General features: G+C 37.2%; 2 protein-coding genes across 3 annotated transcripts in view; one reads left to right on the top strand and one right to left on the bottom strand.

Annotated features, from left to right (window-relative positions):
- MNS1 (meiosis specific nuclear structural 1) overlaps positions 1-11723 on the top strand; it is an 88970-nt gene extending 77247 nt beyond the window's left edge. Inside the window, 4 exon segments of the mRNA XM_068992543.1 lie at positions 941-1198; positions 10014-10139; positions 11632-11694; positions 11697-11723. Of these exon segments, the coding sequence (XP_068848644.1) occupies positions 941-1198; positions 10014-10139; positions 11632-11694; positions 11697-11723 (474 nt within the window).
- A 622-nt stretch (positions 11724-12345) lies between these two features.
- The window catches only part of TEX9 (testis expressed 9), an 89525-nt gene continuing 80990 nt past the window's right edge, over positions 12346-20880 (bottom strand). For both annotated transcript variants that reach the window (XM_068965279.1, XM_068965282.1), the window contains 2 exons: positions 13103-13237; positions 12346-12517 (listed from right to left, as the gene is read on the bottom strand). In XM_068965279.1, coding sequence (XP_068821380.1) covers positions 12443-12517; positions 13103-13237 — 210 coding nt within the window. In that variant the 3' untranslated portion in view covers positions 12346-12442. The remainder of the gene's footprint in view (positions 12518-13102; positions 13238-20880) is intronic.

Raw genomic sequence — 20880 nt, 5'->3', positions numbered from 1 at the left:
AACTACATTTATCTCTTACCTAGAATTCTTCATATGAACTAGGTTACCTCCAGTAGCCATCACCCCCACTTCAAGGTATGAAGATAGAAGTAAGCACATGAGATAGTCGGTCACCATAGACAGTGTTACCATGAGACTTGAGCCGTAGGATGACAGCTTGGTTCCCTGGCCTTCCTGGAAGTTCTGTATGCCTCTGATGGCCTGTAGTAAATCCCTTATAGTTTGTTGTATCTGTACCCTTGGCCACATGGATGTTAAGGCAATATTTTGAAGATACTGGCCTACCTGGAACTTGTATTAGAATTGAGCAAAGTTGGTTAGATTAGCAAGTGATTTAAAATTTACAACAGTCCTAATTCAGTAGATCAATGATAAAGCAAATATGGGTGGATCCCTGTAAAATTCTTTGGTTTTGAAATCTTTCATAATAATGTTGGGGAAATGTAAACCTTGTAGGAAAGGACTTTTAACTGCTTCAAGTAAATTTGAATTTCTCTAAACTTCTGATTCTCACTGGTAGATTATTGTTCTGAAAAATATTCATCAATGATTTGAACACAAGGTTCTAGAATAATTCATAGTTGGTACAGATTATATAGTTGACAAATTTAATAAACTTACATATACAAATTTTTATACAGTTCTTTTCAAAGTTAATGCGTTAATTCTGAATACAGAAACAAGATGGTAAATATATATTAGTTAAAATTTAAATAATGAGCAATCCAACGGTAACATCTACTTTATTAGTTTTTAAAGGATGGGCAAAGTGTTACCTTGAAAAGGCTTAAGTTTTCAGTTTTATTTCTTATTGTAACATTAAGCTTAATCAAACTCTATCTGACCCTATCTTTATAAATCTACTGTAAATAAACAATTACTGAATTAACTTTTTTACAGGTTAATTATTAAATTAACTTTTAGATGTATTGTCATTTAGGAAGAAGCAGAAGAGAAATTGAGAAAGCAAAAGGAGTTGAAGCAAGATTTTATGGACCAAATGGCCTTGAAGGAATTAGTACTTCAGGCTGCAAAAGAGGAAGAGGAGACATTTAGAAAAGCTATGCTGGCGAAATTTGCTGAGGATGATCGAATAGAATTAATGAATGCTCAGAAGCAAAGAATGAAGCAACTAGAACACAAGAGGGCTGTGGAGAAACTTATAGAAGAACGCCGCAACCAGTTCCTTGCAGACAAAGTAAGGAAAACATTTTTCATTGAATAGCAACTGGCTAATTTATTTATCCACTAAATAACTGAAAACTGTTTATGCACCAGATGTTGGATATCCATTCACTAATCATATGATATATACATTTTCTGACTACTCGTTAATTAATGAATCTAGAGCATATTTATTGATGCTTTCTATGTGTTAGACATTGGTTTGTGTTGAGAACATAAATATGACTAACTCCATGTCATCTATGAGCTTTTAGTGTTGGTTAAGAAAAATACTTAAAAACAATGATTATAAAGATATGTCAAATGCATTGATGATAATTATACAGAATGGACATGTTGTTTGGCAGAGAGGAAACTGATCATGGATGTCTTGGCTGCTGTTTTAAAGGTGGATTTTATTCAGGGGGGAGCCACTGAAGAATTGAGCTGCATGATAAGATCTGCACTTGGAAAGATGATTCAGGTAGCAGTGCTGAGGACAGACATGAGCGGAGTACAACTGGAGACAGGAAGATCAGTTGCTTTTGTTTAGTTGTTGAGTCATGTGTGACTCTTTACGACCCCATAGACTGCAGCATGCCAGGCTACCCTGTCTTTCACTGTCTCCTGGAGTTGGCTGAGACTCACGTCCATTGAGTCAGTGATGCCATCCAATATCTCATCCTCTGTCGCCCTCTTCTCCTGCCCTCAGTCTTTCCCAGCATCAGGGTCTTTTCCAGTGAGTTGATTCTTCACATGAGGTGGCTCAAGTTTGGAGCTTCAGCTTCAGCACCAGTCCTTCCAGTGAATATTCAGGGTTGATTTTCCTTTAGGATTGACTGGTTTGATCTCCTTGCTGTCTTAGAGATTCTTAAGCGTCTTCTCCAGCAGCACAGTTTGAAAGCATCAATTCTTTGGTGCTCAGCCTTCTTTATAGTCCAATCTTCACATCTGTACATGACTACTGGAAAAATCCATAGCTTTGAATATGCAGATCATTATTAGCAAAGCGATGACTCTGCTTTTTAATATGCTGTCCAGGTTTGTCATAGCTTTTCTTCCAAGGAGCAAGCATCTTTTAATTTCATGGCTGCAGTCACTACAGTGATTTTGGAGCCTAAAAAAATAGTCTGTCACTGTTTCCATTGTTTTCCCATCTAATTGCCATGAAGTGATGGGACCAGATACTGTGATCTTTGTTTTTTGAATGTTGAGTTTTAAGCCAGCTTTTCACTCTCCTCTTTCATCAAGAGGCTCTTTAGTTCCTCTTCACTTTCTGCCATTAAGGTGGTGTCACCTGCATATCTGACGTTATGGATATTTCTCCTCGGAATCTTGATTCCAGCTTGTGCTTCATCCAGCCCAGCATTTAGCATGATGTACTCTGTACAGAAGTTAAATAAGCAGGGTGACAATATACAGCCTGATGTACTCCTTTCCCAATTTTGAACCAGTTCATTGTTTCATATCCAGTTTTAACTGTTGCTTCTTGACCTGCATACAGATTTCTCAGGAGGCAGGTCAGGTGGTCTGGTATTCCCATCTCTTGAAGAATTTCCCACAGTTTGTTACGATACACACAGTCAAAGGCTTTACGTAGTCAATGAAGCAGAAGTAGATGTTTTTCTGGAACTCTCTTCTTTTCTATGATCCAGTGGATTTTGGCAATTTGATTTCTGGTTCCTCTGCCTTTTCTAAACCCACCTTGTACATCTGGAAGTTCTCGGTTCACATACTGTTGAAGCCTGGCTTGAAGGATTTTGAGCATTACCTTGCTATCATGTGAAATGAGTGCAGTTGTGCAGTAGTTTGAACATTCTTTGAGTATCAGGATTGGAATGAAAACTGACCTTTTCCAGTCCTGTGGCCACTGCTGAATTTTCCAAATTTGTTGGCATATTGACTGCAGCACTTTCACAGCATCATCTTCCAGGATTTGAAATAGCTCAACTGGAATTCCATCACCTCTACTAGCTTTGTTTGTAGTATTTCTTCCTAAGGCCCACTTGACTTTGCATTCCAGGATGCCTGGCTCTAGGTCAGTGATCACACCATCATGGTTATCTGGGTCATGAAGATCTTTTTTGTACAGTTCTGTGTATTCTTGCCACCTCTTATTAATATCTTCTGCTTCTGTTAGGTCCATACCATTTCTGTCCTTTATTGTGCCCATCTTTGCATGAAATGTTCCCTTGGTATCTCTGATTTTCTTGAAGAGATCTCTCTACTCTTTCCCATTCTGTTGTTTTCCTCTATTTCTTTGCATTGTTCACTTAAGACTTTCTTATCTCTCCCTGCTAGTCTTTGAAACTCTGTCTTCAGATGGGTGTATCTTTCCTTTTCTCCTTTGCCTTTCACTTTTCTCAGCTATTGTAAGGCCTCCTCAGGTAACCATTTTGCCTTGTTGCATTTCCTTTCCTTGTGGATGGTTTTGGTCTCCTGCCTCCTGTACAGTGTTACAAACCTCCGTTCATAGTTCTTCAGGAAGTTATTACAATTATCCCAGAGAGGGGTGATGAAAACCCTTGTGAATAGAGAAGGAATCCATCAGTGAAGTGGTAGGAAATTAAAATTGATGGGTCTCGGTGACCAGTTAGATCTGAAGAGTTGAGAGAAGGATTCAGTTCAGTTCAGTTGCTCAGTCGTGTCTGACTCTTTGCGACCCCATGAATTGCAACACGCCAGGCCTCCCTGTCCATCACCAACTCCCGGAGTTCACTCAAACTCACGTCCATCGAGTAAGTGATGCCATCCAGCCATCTCATCCTCTGTCGTCCCCTTCTCCTCCTGCCCCCAATCCCTCCCAGCATCAGTCTTTTTCAATGAGTCAACTCTTCACATGAGGTAGCCAAAGTACTGGAGTTTCAGCTGTAGCATCATTCCTTCCAGAGAACACCCAGGACTGATCTCCTTTAGGATGGACTAGTTGGATCTCCTTACAGTCTAAGGGACTCTCAAGAGTCTTCTCCAACACCACAGTTCAAAAGCATCAATTCTTCGGTGCTCAGCTTTCTTCACAGTCCAACTCGCACATCCATACATGACCACTGGAAAAACCATAGCCTTGACTAGACGGACCTTAGTGGCAAAGTAATGTCTCTGCTTTTTAATATGCTATCTAGGTTGGTCATAACTTTCCTTCCAAGGAGTAAGCATCTTTTAATTTCATGGCTGCAGTCACCATCTGCAGTGATTTTGGAGCCCCAAAAAATAAAGTCTGACACTGTTTCCACTGTTTCCCCATCTGTTTCCCATGAAGTGATGGGACCAGATGCCATGATCTTCGTTTTCTGAATGTTGAGTTTTAAGCCAACTTTTTCACTCTCTTCTTTCACTTTCATCAAGAGGCTTTTTAGTTCCTCTTCACTTTCTATCATAACGATGGTGTCATTTGCATATCTGAGGTTATTGATATTTCTCCTGGCAATCTTGATTCCAGCTTGTGCTTCTTCCAGCCCAGCCTTTCTCATCTACTACTAATAAGTAATGCTGTTACACACTTCCATATTCAGTGAGTGAGTGGTGATGTATGTACGAAGATGTATGAAGAAAAAGAGATTTTGAGGGGGTAGATATATAATTCCATTTTGTCCACATAGATTTTGAGGCCCAGGGGAAAATTTCTTACTTGGAAATGTGTATTTAAGAGTTGGTGAGGAAGCTAGGTTTGTGACTTGGACACATTGAAATGTCTATGTTTCATTCATAAAACTGAAATACTCCTTTAAGAAGCAAGTAAGATAATGTATAAGTGTTTGGAAAGATAAAGAGCTCTAAATATGAAAAGTGCTGATAAAGCATGTGGTAAATATTTTTAAGTAGTAATACAAGTGGAGTAACAATAACTAACATTTATTGTTTTCTTATGTCATTCACTATTCTATATTCATTACAAGCAAATCAATAACTTTTAACTTTCAACCCTGTGAGTTACATACTGTTACTACCCCCAGTTTAAAGAACTGTAACTGAATCTTGAGAGATGATATATGTTACCCAAGGTGTCATAGCAAGTTAAGTGGCAGAGCTGGGATTAATATATTAATACCATAATGATTTTCCTGAATGGTGGACAAAAAGAAGCCCCAAAATACTCTTATAATCAGCAGATACTCATTTGCTAGGCATTCTGCTGAGGGAACCAAAATAAAAAAGCTCATTCTGGTAGCTTTTAATCTAGCAGAAGAAAATAAGGTCTAGACACCTCAAAGACTTGATTATATATACTACTATACTAAGGATATGTTTCTTAAATATAAACATTTGTAGAAGGTGACAGTGTGATATACTAATAGTGCCATACATTTATGGCAGAACTATGAGATACCCTGGTGGCTCAGATGGCAAAGCATCTGCCTGTAGCACGGGAGACCCAGGTTTAATCCCTGGGTCGGGAAGATCCCCTGAGAAGGAAATGGCAAACCACTCCAGTACTCATGCCTGGAAAATTCCATGAATGGAGAAGCCTGGTGGGCTACAATCCATAGGGTCACAGAGTCAGACATGACTGAGCAACTTCACTTCATTTATGTGGATTTATCTAGAAATACATAAAAAGTGAATAAAAGAAGACAGGAAGGCTATTCTTAGTTGGCAGCTTATAGAATTACCACATGGAGAAACCTGAATGATAGGCTGAGGAGTCTGGCCATGATACAGTAGAAACTGGTTATTGTAATATGCTCTTTAACAAGAGGAGAAAGAGTACATGTACACAATGGAGTATTACTCAGCTATTAAAACAAATGCATTTGAATCCATTCTAGTGAGGTGGATGAAACTGGAGCCTATTATACAGAGTGAAGTAAGTCAGAAAGAAAAACACCAATATAGTATATTAACGCATATATATGGAATTTAGAAAGGTGGTAACGACAACCCTATATCCAAGACAGCAAAAGAGACATAGATATAAAGAACAGACTTTTGGACTCTGTGGGAGAGGGAGAGGGTGGGATGACTTGAGAGACTAGCACTGAAACATGTATATTACCATATGTGAATCAGATGACCAGTGCAAGTTCAATGCATGAAACAGGGCACTGAAAGCTGATGCATTTGGGACAACTCAAAGGGATGGGACAGGGAGGGCGGTGGGAGGCGGGGCTCGGGATGGGGGACACATGTACACCTGCGGCTGATTCATGTCAACATATGGCAAAAACCACAATATTGTAATTAGCCTGCAATTAAAATAATTAATTAAAAAACAGGTGAAAGTAGTACCTTAAGTGACGATGGCCTGGAGTAGGTTGGCAGAGCAGTGGAAGGAGAAAGGGAAGAGTTTAAATATTTTTAAAGGAAGAATAGATGAGACTTGTGATTTTTTTTTTCTTGGACCATATAGGGTAGAGTCACAAAGAGTCGGACATGACTGAGCGACTTCACTTTCACTTTCATATAGGGTAGAGTGGAGAAAGGTATCAAAATAACTCAAGGTTTCAAATATGAGAAACTCAACGAATACAAGTGCTGTCATGTTTTGAATTGGAGCAAAAAGATGGACTGACTTCAGTTTAGTCATATTTAGTTAGAAATGCAAGTTAAAATTCCTGAAGGCAATTGAACAGAAGAAAACTTAGGTCCGCTTTTCTTAGAAGAGCATTTCTGGCATTAAGTAACCCACAGTTTCAAACTAAGATTATTCTTCCAAATAATATATTATGAGAAGCCATCAGAGGGCCAGTGACTGAGGCTTGGAGAACATAGGAGGTACAAGTGGAAGAAAAACATTGACAGGACCAAGGAATGGCCAGGAGAACAGCTGGATGCCACAGAAAGCTGAGATCAGCCCTGTGTGTTTCGTCTGCTACATGAAGTGTTGGGAGATTTGAGGTGCAATTTTTGGCTCTCCTGTATGCTTGATCAGGTCTTAGTTCTATTGCCGTATTTCCAGATGCTTAAAAGGACATAGCTGGAAATCTTGTGGTGCCTTAGAATTAAGTTCTCCAAAAGAAAGTAGCAGACAGACAAATGTTTTCCAGTTTCTGTAGCCTGAATCTTGGTTAAAGACAGGCAGGTGGGTGACTGAGTGAATATGCTGTTACCTTGGAATCATTCTGGATTCTTCCCATTTCTTACCTAATAATTTTTAGCCATCAAATCCTATTGATTCCAGTTCTGCCATAACTCTTATTAAATCCATTTCTCTTCATAATTTAGACATTTATTATCATTCTGTGAACTACTGAAATTGTCTTCTAACCGGTCTCCTTGTGATTCTAGTCCATCTGCTACCAGTTAGCATGAAGTAAAAACTCATTATGTCCTCCTCCTGCTTAACCAGGTGGATTCCTAGTGGATAAAAATCTTAATTCTGTATCTTTGATTGTAACCTTTAAGGGAGACTAAAAAAAGCACCTAGCATTTTTCCTGGCAAGCAGAAAATACTTAGTAAATGTTTGTTGAATCAGTAAGGGTGATTATCAGTGTCAGAGCAAAGTGATCAAGGAGACAGAAAATTTAAAAGCTTCTGAAATTGAACAGAAAGCTTTCAATACTCCTTGCCTAGAAAGAGGCAGAACCAGTGACTGTCCTATCTCGTGGCTTAAAGAGATAATCAGAAAACTGCTTGGAAAGTTACCAAGACAGCTATAAAGGGAAGAAATATGAAAATATTACCTAAGCCATAGATACTTTTCTAAGAAATTTATATCTTAATTTTGAAAAAAATGTGTATTTTCCCAAAATGAAGCTGTGGGGTTAGTTTTATTGATATCAGTGAGACTGGGTCACATTTCTGCCTTGGCCTAAGGAAAAGGATGGAGTTTCATGTTCACAGAATCATGAATCTATTTCATTATACAATCCTGTAAGACATGCTCTTTTTTTTTTTTTTAAGATTTCATAGATACTCCTAAATAGCCATCTACTTCTAAAATAAATCCAGTTAGACAAAATCTGAAACTACCCAGAAGATACTTTCTACCACCAGAGCTATTCAGAAGTTGCCCTCATAGACAAATTGGTTTCATATCTTTCTAAAAAATTTACCCTAATTTACTATAAAAAGTTTTTTTTATGGTAAGTAGTTAATGTGGTCTACCTAAGAAGGAAAACCCAAATTAGAGACCATGCGCACAACCGGACAAAAATCTAACAATTGAGCTTTCCTCACAACATTAGATAACTTTCTTACACCCCCCTGTTAGAAGGAATAGATCAGTTAGGATGATGTTTGTCTACAAGTAGAGTCTCAAGTTGGAGAAGGCAATAGCACCCCACTCCAGTACTGTTGCCTGGAAAATCCTATGGACAGAGGAGCCTGGTAGGCTGCAGTCCATGGGGTCGCTAAGTCGGACACGACTGAGCGACTTCACTTTCACTTTGCACTTTCATGCACTGGAGAAGGAAATGGCAACCCACTCCAGTGTTCTCGCCTGGAGAATCCCAGGGACGGGGGAGCCTGGTGGGCTGCCATCTAAGGGGTCGCACAGAGTCGGACACGACTGAAGTGACTTAGCAGCAGCAGCAGAGTCTCAAGTTAACAGTGGCTTAAGAGATCATTTACTATTCTCTCACATGGAAGTCTAGAAACTGAGGCTTTAGTCATAGTCTTCAGGAACCCAGGCTCCTCCTGGGTTTTGTTATGGCCCCTGTAGGGTATAGCCCTCATCTTCATGGTTTAAATTGGCTCTTCAACCTTCATAGCCATGTTTCAAGCAGCAGATGGAAGAAGTGCAGAAGGGACAAAAGATGTAAGACTGATTCCTGAAAACTGCCATAGGACACTTTTGCTTATTCCCTTGGCAAAAACCTAGTCCTGTTGTGACCACATCTGACCCTTTAGCCTTAGAAATGCAGTCTAAAAAAAATTCAGATATAGTGATTCTATAGTAGATTCTGTTACCCTGTTTCATCTTAGAGATAAAATATTTAAGAGGAATTCTACCCTTTGATTCAGTAGTAACATGGGTGAAAATATCTTCTCAATTAGCTGTCAGTGATACTTCTAATTCTGTAGTACATCTGACATGACAGTAGACAGAGAAGCAATTCCAAGTTTAACTGGCATTGGATATGGTTGTGTCCTAGCATTCTTATTTTCATCCAATAATGAAATATTAGGTGATGTAGAAGCAGCTTACCTCTCATTGTAACAAAAAAGACAGACATCCTGCTTTCTGATTTATATGACTTAAACTGATTATTCCAAAGAAAAGTTGGAGTATTAATACTATTTTAACTAAAGTAATTCTTGGCAGAAATTCATCATTATTTCAGTGGCCTGCCTTTAGCATCCTTTCCCATTTAAAAGTCTTATTTGGATGTATTTCTCTGAGTTCTTTTAAGCCCTAAAATGAGTTAAAGCTAGTCATCTCTTCTGTATTTTCACGGCTCAGAAGTTTGGTGTGGTTATCAATCAGAACATTTCCCTGACAAATACTGGTTCTTTTGTGGGAACATCTGCTGCTGCTCTTGTACCTCACACAGGCTCTAAGAAACGTAATGTATATGGCAGTGCTTATCTTTTAGCTATTCCTGTTGTTTTATCTACCTTTCTTTTTTTGGTCTTACTTTGTAAGTTGCCTTCAACACCTGGGGTATGGTAAGCACTCAATAAATATTTGTTGAATTAATTGGGAAATCACTTCTTTGAACCTTTTTTCTTGGTAATGAAGATGACTTGTCCTGAAAATATGTACTTGCCTCCTTACCATCAGTCATAACTATTTTCCTTGTAACTTTAAAGGCAGCATGACAGTAATATATATATTATATACATAATATAATATAAAAGATATATTATCTATCAATTTTATCTTAATTTACTGCAAGAATAGTTTTGTTTGCCACATTATTAAGAGATTAATGTGTTTTATGATAGTAAGTTCTATTTACATTTCTAGCAACGTGAACTGGAGGAATGGCAGTGGCAGCAAAGACGACAAGGATGTATAAATGCACTTGTTGAAGAAGAAAGACTAAAACTTCTCAAAGAACACGCTACAAAACTACTAGGATATCTCCCTAAAGTGAGTGAGATTTAATTCATAGCCTCTAAGAGTGGGGGAAGACATGGTGTTAGGATTTCAGAGGGCCTGGGTTTCACTCCCTTCTTGCTGTTACAAAGCAGCAATGTTATGTGAGTTAGTAATTGAACATCTCCAAAATGAGAGAGTTGGTCTTGGCACTTTCTATTAAATTTGAGCTGGAATTTCTGTATTTAAATTTTAGAGGTTCTGTTCTCCAGTGTAAGAGGTTTAAAACTAAAGCAAATGTGATATGCTGGACACCAAAGCAGGTGATACACAGGACAGCCTTGTTATCTGTAATGGTAGTGATAGACATAAGCTTGAACGGAGTCTGAGATCTGCTCTGTAACAGGAGGTTACAGTATATAACTAGGTAACCCTTTATTTTAAAAAGAATATTACTTCCAGAGAATACATATGAAAATTATGACTATAAAAATAACAGTTTCAGACCACATAAACATATGAACTAAAGTAAATAACATTTCTACCCTTCAGATACAGAAATTATGCCATTTGATACTTTATTCAATCAAAAAAATCAAGTGTATATTTTGTTTTGTGCAAAAGGAAGGAGAAAGAAATGAGAAATTAAAGTGAAGTCACTCAGTCGTGTCCGACTCTTTGCGACCCCATGGACTGTAGCCTACCAGGCTCCTCCGTCCATGGGATTTTTCAGGCAAGAGTACTGGAGTGGGTTACCATTTCCTTCTCCATGGGATCTTCCTGACCCAGGGATCAAACCCAGGTCGCCTGCTTTGTAACCTGTCCATAGGACCTGATAGTCTAATTGGTTAGAATGAATACAAAATGATATATTAATGACAAAAGCCATATGGAATTGATAAATAAACTAGACTATAAATTCTGAGCAAGTCTTAGGGTTTAGGTATTTGTGTAGCAAAATAACTGTGGAATGGGAGAACCTGATAACCTAAAATGATTTTATCCTTTAGATCCTAGTGGCTCCAAATGACCTAAATTATTCTTCGGATTCTTTAGATAAGTAAATATTTAAGTTTAATTTTGTTTTAAAGGGATTGAGGTTAGTTGACTTAACTCTACACCTGGATTCTTTCCTGAAAGATTGAAGTTAGCTGACTAGAGACAGAACTGATGCAAGAGCCAGTCCCTTGCATAATCTGGCGAAGCTCATTTCCTCCCTCATATACTGCAGGGCTGTTTCAAAACAAGGGTAGGAGGGTACAGTGTGGATTAAATTGATTCCCATTCAGTCCACAAGAGCAGTAGTACTTAGAGTAGTAAAGCAGAAGAATCCAGATTCCTATGACACGTTCTAACAGGACATCAGGTCAGTCTAAGAATATTAAGTATATATGTATAGTAAGTCATAATTACAGAAAAAATATTTTACTAATTTCATTATATTAAAAATAACTTTATAAACTTCTTATCTATATCTCTTAGTTTTAAGAATATTTATTGAAATATTCTGGCATTCAAAGTAACCCACAAAATATTTTTCTTGTAGGGAGTATTCAAAAATGAGGATGATATTGATATGCTTGGTGAAGAGTTTAGAAAAGCATATCAGAAAAAAGGAGCGAAATTTGTGAGAAATGATACCGTCAAGATTTGGTAAAACCTGGGTTCTTTTGTGTGTTACCACTAGGTGTCAGTGTGACTTCTGTTTTAGAGTTCAGTGAGTAGGACTCCTCCATTGTCTCTGGATTTTCTAAAACATTTCTGTAATGTATCATTTATAAACAGTTATAAGAAAACAAATGTTTTCTTATAAAAATTAATACTTTTAACTGCAAGTTTGCTTTCAATCACTGATAAAATTGAAGATCTGATTTTTATAAAACACTCCATGTATTGAGTTGGCCAAAAAGTTTGGATTTTTCTGTTACATGTAGATACCTATATCTATCAAAACAACCCAAGAGACTAAACTCTTCATACCACTTCTGTGTTTGTGTTTAGGAACTTCACTTCCTTGATTTGGCCAGGGAAGACTGTTCTTATTATGAGAGGAGAAAAGCACAGAGTGCTTTATTACCTAATGCAGTTATATCAATAAGAACATACAAACAGTTTCTCTCAGGTAAACATCATTTACAAACTAAAGCTAAGTCTCTAGAGCATAAAATATTTTCTATTCATATGCAGCTGAAAGGGGCTAGAAGGTCATAAGAAAGATAACAGAATCGAAAGTTAAATTTCTGTTGCTTTATTTTATAAAACATTTCTAATAATTAGGTATCAATTTTATATCCCCAAATCTAAATTTACTTTAAGAGTATATCCACCACACACTAGAGGTTTACAAGTAGATCACTTTAATTTCCCCATTCAAGTGCCTTCATAAATTCCTCTTCAGTGAAAGACAGCATCTTGGCAGCTTCAATATGCATCTGTGTTTAGAGAAATCAATATTGTCTAATTTAGTATTAAGAGTAGATCACAGAACAATAGGAAATTTGTGCAAGTGTATGTATAATGCTGAGTTCTGTTATAGAAATGTATAATTCTAATTACAATAAACAAGTTTAAATAATAATTATATTCAGTGATTAGCCACTAAAAACCTTGCCTACTGGCCAACCTGGGCAGTGTTGTAATACCTAATCTTTGCAAAAGGTGAGAGTAGCAAAAACATGAATTCACATCCTCTTAACCACTAGGTAAACTTGTGTGGTGACCACAATAAAAGTGGTTTGGAATCAGTTTCACTCTCAAGATTTCAAGAGGCAAACTGATCCCTTTTTAAGATAATTTTATTTTTTATATTTGGTATTTTCTTTAGTTAGGGAGTATCCATACTGTATGGAAATAGAACTAGTAAACATTGCTAATTTACTTGCATCAATGTATAGATAACATTTTGTGACTAAGCATGGCAATAAAAACTATACCTGAAGGAGAAATACTAAATGTCTTAGTAGAAAGAGCCAAATAATATCCACAATTTATTTTAACTTTGTTTAGGATAAACTCACCTTCTGCCTTTTTAAAACATCAATTAATTTTAACTGTTTCTTAAATCCTATCATTAATTCTCCTTTTTGTTTTTCTAGCTTCTTCTTTTCTGATTTTAATGCTTCAATTTTTTTGTGTTCTTCATTTGCTATATTCTGTAAAAGGAAAAAAATCCCATGTATTCTTTACAGTATTTTAATGGAAAAATTATATCAACAATAAAAACTTAGGTTTAAGTTTTAACAATGCTCACGCTTCTACCATTTTAAAAAACATTTAAAAAATAACAACTTGGTTTTAATTCCAACAATGTAGCTTAGATTTGAAAGCAGAGATGTCATCAGTCGTAAGCAGAAACTGGAGGTGGTTATGATCCTTGAAAGCATACTGGTTGAGATCCACATTTAACTGGCTTCTGAAAGCATTTTTCATTTCATGGTTCACAAGGGATAAACCCAAAGCAAAAAGTAGCAGTCATACTGGGCTGAGGAAGGGACAGCAGTGCTGCCACAATGGTAGAACTTTCCAGATAGATAGGAAATCCCTCAAATCCTTTGCAGACACCTAAATAATATGACTCCTCGGAACCTATGAGAGACAGCTGAGATTTAAAGAGCTGAGCAAAGAATTCAGCCACTGCCTATGACAAGGAAGACCAAGTTTGCAATTGTGGTAAAAATCCACTGGATGAGCTCTGTAGCAACTTGGATAATGGAGAAAAAGGACCAGTGAACTTTAAAGACAAGTTAGTAGAAATCATTAAGCATAGGAAGGTCTCGTACTTGGAAAAAATGTTAAAGGACATCTTTCATGCAAAAGGGAAATGATACCAGAAGAAAATCTGAATCTTCATACACACTTACTTAAGTATCAGAAAGAGTAACATGTGGTAAATATTAGTAGAGTTTTTATTTTAAAACTTGAGGGTAGCTAAGATTTTGCTCCCAAGATGGCAGAGTAGAAAGATCCTGGGCCCACCTCCTTGTACAGGCACACCAAAATTACAACTATTAATGAGAAAGACCAGAATCTAACAGAAAAGATCTTTTCCAACTAAGGATATAAAAAAGGAACCATAGCAAGATGTAGAAGGAGCATAGGTGCAGCACTGTCAAGACCCAAAGCCCCAGATAGATAGAAACCCACAAATGGGAGGACCATCACAGTTACGCAGGTTCTCTGAGCCCCACATTGGGCTCCCTGACCTGGGGAGTCTTGTACTGGGAAGACAAGCCCCTAAGTTTGGCTTTGAAGACCAGCGGGGCTTACTTTCAGGGGACACAGGTGTGGGAAATAGAGACTCAACTTCTAAAGGGCACATGTAAAACCTCACATGCTGCAGGACCCAGGGAAGAGGCAGTAATTTTTGATAGGAGCTGGGTCAGATCATCCAGGAGGCAACTGAAGTTCATCTTTGGGACACAGGCATTGGCAGAAGCCATTTGTGGAGCCTGCTCTATCATGTGAACACTGATGCTGGGAAGCATCACTTCAGAATCATCCTCTAGTTTATTAATTAGCACTGGAACACAGCCCCACCCACCAGCCTGTCAGCCCCAGTACTGGGAAGCCTCAGGCCAAGCAACTTGCTGGGTCAGGACAAAGCCCCACCCATCTCTAGCAGGCAGGCTACCTTAAGACCCTGAGCCTTCAGCCACCCTGGAACACAGCCCCGCCCCATAGGAGGGCACAGGCACTAGCTGCGGATCCCCAGGGCCTTGCAGACAGAGACCGTGGAACCCAGCCCCACCCACCAGCGGGCTGATACCAGCCCAGGACCCCTGCAGCCCGCTATGGCAGGATCCAGCCCAGCCACCAATACTCCCCTCCTACGACCCCTGCACCCTCACCCTCCATCCCCTCACATACTGCCAGACACTGGCCCTGCCCACCAGCAGGCTAACACCACCTCTGAGACACCTTGGGATCTGTGGCAAGATTCAACACACTTTCATGATTAAAAACAATTAAACAAGGAAGAGAAGGATTCTACTTCAACATGATAAAAGCAATATATGATAAGCCAACAGCTAACAGCAGACTCAATGGTAAAAGATTGAAAGCTTTCCCTTTACGATCACAAAGGACAAGGATGTTCACTTTTACCTACTCTGCAGGTTCCGGTCAGAGCAGCTAGGGAATAAAAATAAAAGGCATCCAAATCAAAAAGTGGAAGATTATCTCTCTTCACAGATGACATTATTTTGTATGTATTAGAAAACCCTACAAGTTCCACAAGGAAACTGTGAGGATAAATCAATTTGGCAAAGTTGCAAAATATAAAATCAACACACATAAAATCAGTTGTGTTTCTATATACTACTAATAAACATTCTCAAAGAAATTTTAAAAACTACAAATATAATATCATCAAAAAGAGTGAAGTACTGAAAAACATCTACTTCTGTTTCACTGACTATGCTAAAAGCCTCTGACTGTGTGGATCACAGTGAACTGGAAAATTCAAGAGACCCTACCTGTCTCCTGAGAAACCTGTGTGTCAAGAACCAACAGAACTGGACATGGAACAACTGACTGGTTCCAAATTAGGAAAGGAGTACATCAAGGCTGTATATTGTCACCCTGCTTATTTAACTTCTACACAGAGTACATCATACAAAATACCAGGCTGGGTGAATCACAAGCTGGAATCAAGACTGCTGGGAGAAATATCAACAACCTCAGATACGGAAATGATACTACTCAAATGGTGGAAAGTGAAGAGGAACTAAAGAGCCTCTTGATGAGGGGGAAAGAGGAGAATTTAAAAAGCTGGTTTGAAACTTAACATTCAAAAAACCAAGATCATAGCATCTGGTTCCATCACTTCATGGCAAATAGAAGGGGAAAAAGTGGAAGCAGTGGTTTTATTTCCTTGGGCTCTAAAATCACTGTGGACAGTGACTTTGTTCAGTGGCCAAGTCGTGTCCAACTGCAGCATGCCAGGCTCCTCTGTCTTGCACTGTCTTCTAGAATTTGCTCAGATTCATGTCCATTGAATCGGTGATGCCTTCTAACCATCTTATCCTCTGTTGTCCCCTTCTCCTTTTGCCTTCAGTCTTTCCCAGCATCAGGGTCTTTTCCAGTGAGTCGGCTGTCCGCATCAGGTGGCCAAAGTATTGGAGTTTCAGCATCAGTCCTTCCAATGAACATTCAGGGTTGATTTCCTTTAGGATGGACTGGCTTGATCTCCCTGCAGTCCAAGGGACTCTCAAGAGTCTTCTCCAGCACCACAGTTCAAAAGCATCAATTCTTTGGCACTCAGCATTCTTCATGGATAGTGACTGCAGCCATGAAATTAAAAGATGCTCCTTGGAAGGAAAGCTATGACAAATCTAGACAGAGGCATTAAAATGCAGAGGCATCACTCTGTCGACAAAGGTCCATATAGTCAAAAGTATGCTTTTTCCAGTAATGATGTACAGATGTGAGAGCTGAACCATAAAGAAGGCTGAACAATGAAGAATTGATGGTTTTTAATTGTGGTGCTGGAGAGGACTTGAGAGTCCCCTGAACTTCAGGGAGATCAAACCATTCAATTCTAAAGGAAATCAACCCTGAATGTTCACTGGAATGGCTGTTGCTGAAGCTCTAATACTTTGGCCACCTAATGTGAAAAGCCAACTCATTGGAAAAGACCTCAATGCTGGGAAAGACAGAAGAGAGAGAACAGGGCAGCAGAGGATTAGACAGTTGGATGGCATCAAGCAACTCAATGGACATGAATCTGAGCAAACTCCAAGAGATAGTGAAGGAAACAGGAGCTTGATGTGCTATCATGGGGTGGCAAAGAGTCGGAGGCGACTTAGCAACTGAATAACAACTGAGGAATAAAAATAACCAAGGAAGTGAAACAGTTTTACACTGAAAACGTCAAAGAACTGGGATGACCCTGAAGGATGGGGAGGGAGGTGGGAGGGAGGTTCATGATGGGGAACACATGTACACCCATGGCTGATTCCTGTGAATGTATGGCAAAAACCACCACAATACTGTAAAGTAATTAGCCTCCAATTAAAATAAATACATTAAAAAAAAAACTGATGAAAATAGTTGAAGGAAAAAAAAATGGAAGGATATTCTGTGGTCAAAGATTAGAAGACTTACTATTATTAAGATATTAATACTACTACAAGAGATCTACAGATTCAGTATGATCTTTATCAAAACTCCAATGGCATTTTTACAGAGATAGGTCATGCTAATATTTATATGGAATCTCAAGGGAACACAAATAGACAATCAATGAATAACAACAATTGACAGTCTCATACTTCTGGATTTCAAATTTTATTACAAGTCTATGGTAATCAAAGTAGTGTAATATGGATGTATAGAAAGCCCTAAAATAAACCCTTGCATATAAAGTCGAATGATGTTTGACAAGGATGCTAAATCTATTCACTAGGAAAATATGGCCTCTTCAACAAATTGAACTGGAAAACTAGATATCTCCATGCATAAGAATGAAACTGTATCCCTATTTCATATAATACACAAAAATTAACTCAAATTTGGTCAAGACCTAAATGTATACCCTAAAACTGTAAACTATTAGAAGAAAACGTAGGGGAACTGCTCATGCCACTGGATTTGGTTGTGAATTCTTGGATATGAAACCAAAAGAACAGGCAAACAGAAGTTAAAAAAAAGAAATCGGATTACCTCAAAGGAAACAATCAATAGAGTAAAAACGCCCCTACAGAAAATATTTGAAGATCATATATCTGTTAATATTGAAAATACAGAAATAACTCCTCTACAATAACAAAAAGACTATCACTTAATAAATGGGTATCCATAGTCTCATGAAAGGCACATTTGAAGTGCTCAATAGCCACATGTGGATAATGGCTACTGTACTGGACAGTGCAGATATAGAACGTGTCCATCACCACAGAAAGTTCTATTGAACAGCAATGTACTAGAAGCTCTTTCAATTGACCATTATTTAACTATTTTGCCATGTTAACTCTGTAAAACATATCAACTGATGCCCAAAACATACTGAAATTTAATGGATAAATTAATATTTCTTCACTCTCCAATTTAACTGTTTGCTTATAAAACATCAGTTGTGTTTGTTCCCAAACCTGTGTATTCCAGTCTATACTGTAATTATATAACTTTTTTTAATATATAAAATGTGGATGGGAAAAGTAAAAAGAAAAAAAAATAATAATAAGTGGGTAAAGGACTTGAATAGATAATTCTCCAGAAAAGATTTACAAATGGCTAATGAGCACATGAAAATGTGGTCAATATCACTAATATTTAGAGAGATACAAATCAAAACCACAATGAGATATCATTTAATAAACATTAGGCTAGGATGATCACTATAGGAAAAACAAAAAAAACCACAAAAAATTGGCAAGGACATTGAAGGAACTCTTGTGCACTGCTGGTAAGGATGTAAAATAGTGCAGCCACTATGGAAAAATAGTACAGTGGTTCCTCAAGAAATTAAAAGAAATATATGATCCAGCAATTCCACATTTAGGTGAATATCCAAAATAACTGAAAGCAGAATCTTTAAGAGATATCTGTACACCCAAGTTTATATCAGCATTATTCACAATAGCCAAAAGGTGGAAGCAACCCAAGTTGCTTTATTTAATAAATGTATAAATGAAACTTGTTACATATATCCAATGGAATATTACTCAAAAGGAATAAATTCTGATAACATGCTACAATGTGGATGAACCTTGAGGACATTATGTTAAGTGATATAAGCCAGTAACAAAAAGGCAAATAGTGTATAATTTCACTTACATTAGGTACCTAGTGTAGTCAAATTAATAGAGATAGAAAGTAGAATTGTGGTTGCCAGGGGTCACAGAGACGGGGATGCGGAATTATTTTTTAATGGACTTAGGTTTTCAGTTTTTGCAAGATGAACAAGGAGTTTTGGAGTATGATATGTAACACTACTGAATTCTACACTAAAAAATTAGGGTAAATTTTATGTGTACTATAATACAAAGGTGTTTTTTTAATTTAGAAAGTTCATTAACTCTTCAAAGCAAAAAAGTAACTATGTAGAATCTGTACGTAAGTAAAATGTATGACAACAACAACAAAAAGGGGAGGAGAGAATTATACTGCTGAAAGGTTGTTTATTCATAAAATGCTATGTTACTTGAAGGTAGATAGCACTAAGTTAAAGGTGTATCTGATAAGTGGAGATAATAAGCCAGTAAGATAAAATGAAATCATTAAAAATATTCAAAAAGAAAAACAAGAGGAAGAAAGAACAATAACTATGTGAATGAAAAATATAAAAATTAATAGAGTTAACAACCATTATTTATAATCATATTAAATGTAATGGTCTAAGCCTCCTAATTAAAGTGTCAGATTGTCAGACTGAGTTAAAACAATAGGAAAACTCAACCGTACGCTGCCTATAACAACATATAAAGGAGTTACAAATAAAGGGAGAGAAAAGCCAATACTGATGTCAGCAGTAACTAAAAGAAATTACATGATTTATGGATTTATTGTAAAGATGTAATAATCAAGACAATGCATTATTAACCTGAAGACAGACATACAGATGAGTGGAACAGAATAGTGATCCCAGTAATAATACATCCACACACATCTGGGCAACTGATTTTCAACAAAGATGCCATGGCAATTCAATAGTGAAAGGATAATCTCAACAAAATATTCCTGCACATGTTCCATTAATGAACCTTGACCCTTATATCATGCACAAAACCTCAACAAAACACAAAAGATGAAGCTATGCAACTTCTGTAAGAAAACCTAAGAGCAAATCTTAGTGACCCCTTAGGTTTAGCAAAGAATTCTTAAATAGAACACAAAACTATAATTATAAAACTCAAAATACTGTTGCTCTTCAAAAAAAAAAAACAAAAAACTGTTACAAAAATAAAAGCCAAGGGTTAAGATATTTGCAAAGCAGGTGTCTGCCAAAGTTTTGTAATTAGGATATATAGAGAACTCTGACAAGTCAACTCAGTTCTTAATAATGAACCGAAGAGACTAAGGAAATATGAATGAAGTGTGATCTTTAGTTAATGAGTCATAATTATTGATTCATTAATGGTAAAAATGTTCTATACTAATGTATATATTCATAAGAAACTGGATTCTAGAGTTTTTCTGTACTACACAATTTTATATAAATTAAAACTTTTAATAATTAAAGTTCTTTTAACAATTTTTTAGAAGAATAAAAGACTTATAAAGAGACACTTCAAAGATAATATCAAGACTTTCCTGAACAACCAATGGATGAATGAAGAAACCAAAGAGGAAAAAAATGATCTTCAAACAAATGAAAATGGAGACACAGCATACCAAAACTTATGGGGTATAGCAAGAGCAGTTCTAAGAGGAAGTTCATAGCAACAAATGCCTACATTAAGAAAGATCTCTGAATTTTTACTCCTTCCTGCATGTTTAATGTTTTTGACATTACATGAGATTTTGACCAATGAGATTTTTCCTTTTGTAATTTCCATATTTCTAGTTGTGGTTCTTTTTCACTTAAAGAAGCCCCCTTAACATTTCTTAGAAAGCTAATTTAGTAGTGCTGAATTCTTTCAGCTTTTCCTTCTCTGGAAAACAACTTCTCTCTCCAAATCTGAATGAGAGTCTTGCTGGATAAGGTATTATTGGCTGCAGGTTTTTTCCTTTCATCACACATGTTGTGATGTTGTGTGATGTTTCATCACACATACATTGTGCCATTCCCTCTGGTCAGCAGTTTCTGACAGTCTTAGAGGAGTTCCCTTATACATAACTAGTTGCTTTTCACTTA

Source organism: Capricornis sumatraensis, chromosome 2, assembly GCF_032405125.1.
Source record: "Capricornis sumatraensis isolate serow.1 chromosome 2, serow.2, whole genome shotgun sequence".
In the NCBI taxonomy this organism is placed as follows: Eukaryota; Metazoa; Chordata; class Mammalia; order Artiodactyla; family Bovidae; genus Capricornis; species Capricornis sumatraensis.
The sequence above is the reverse complement of the archived record's forward strand: the minus strand, read 5'-3'. Positions and strand labels throughout refer to the sequence as shown.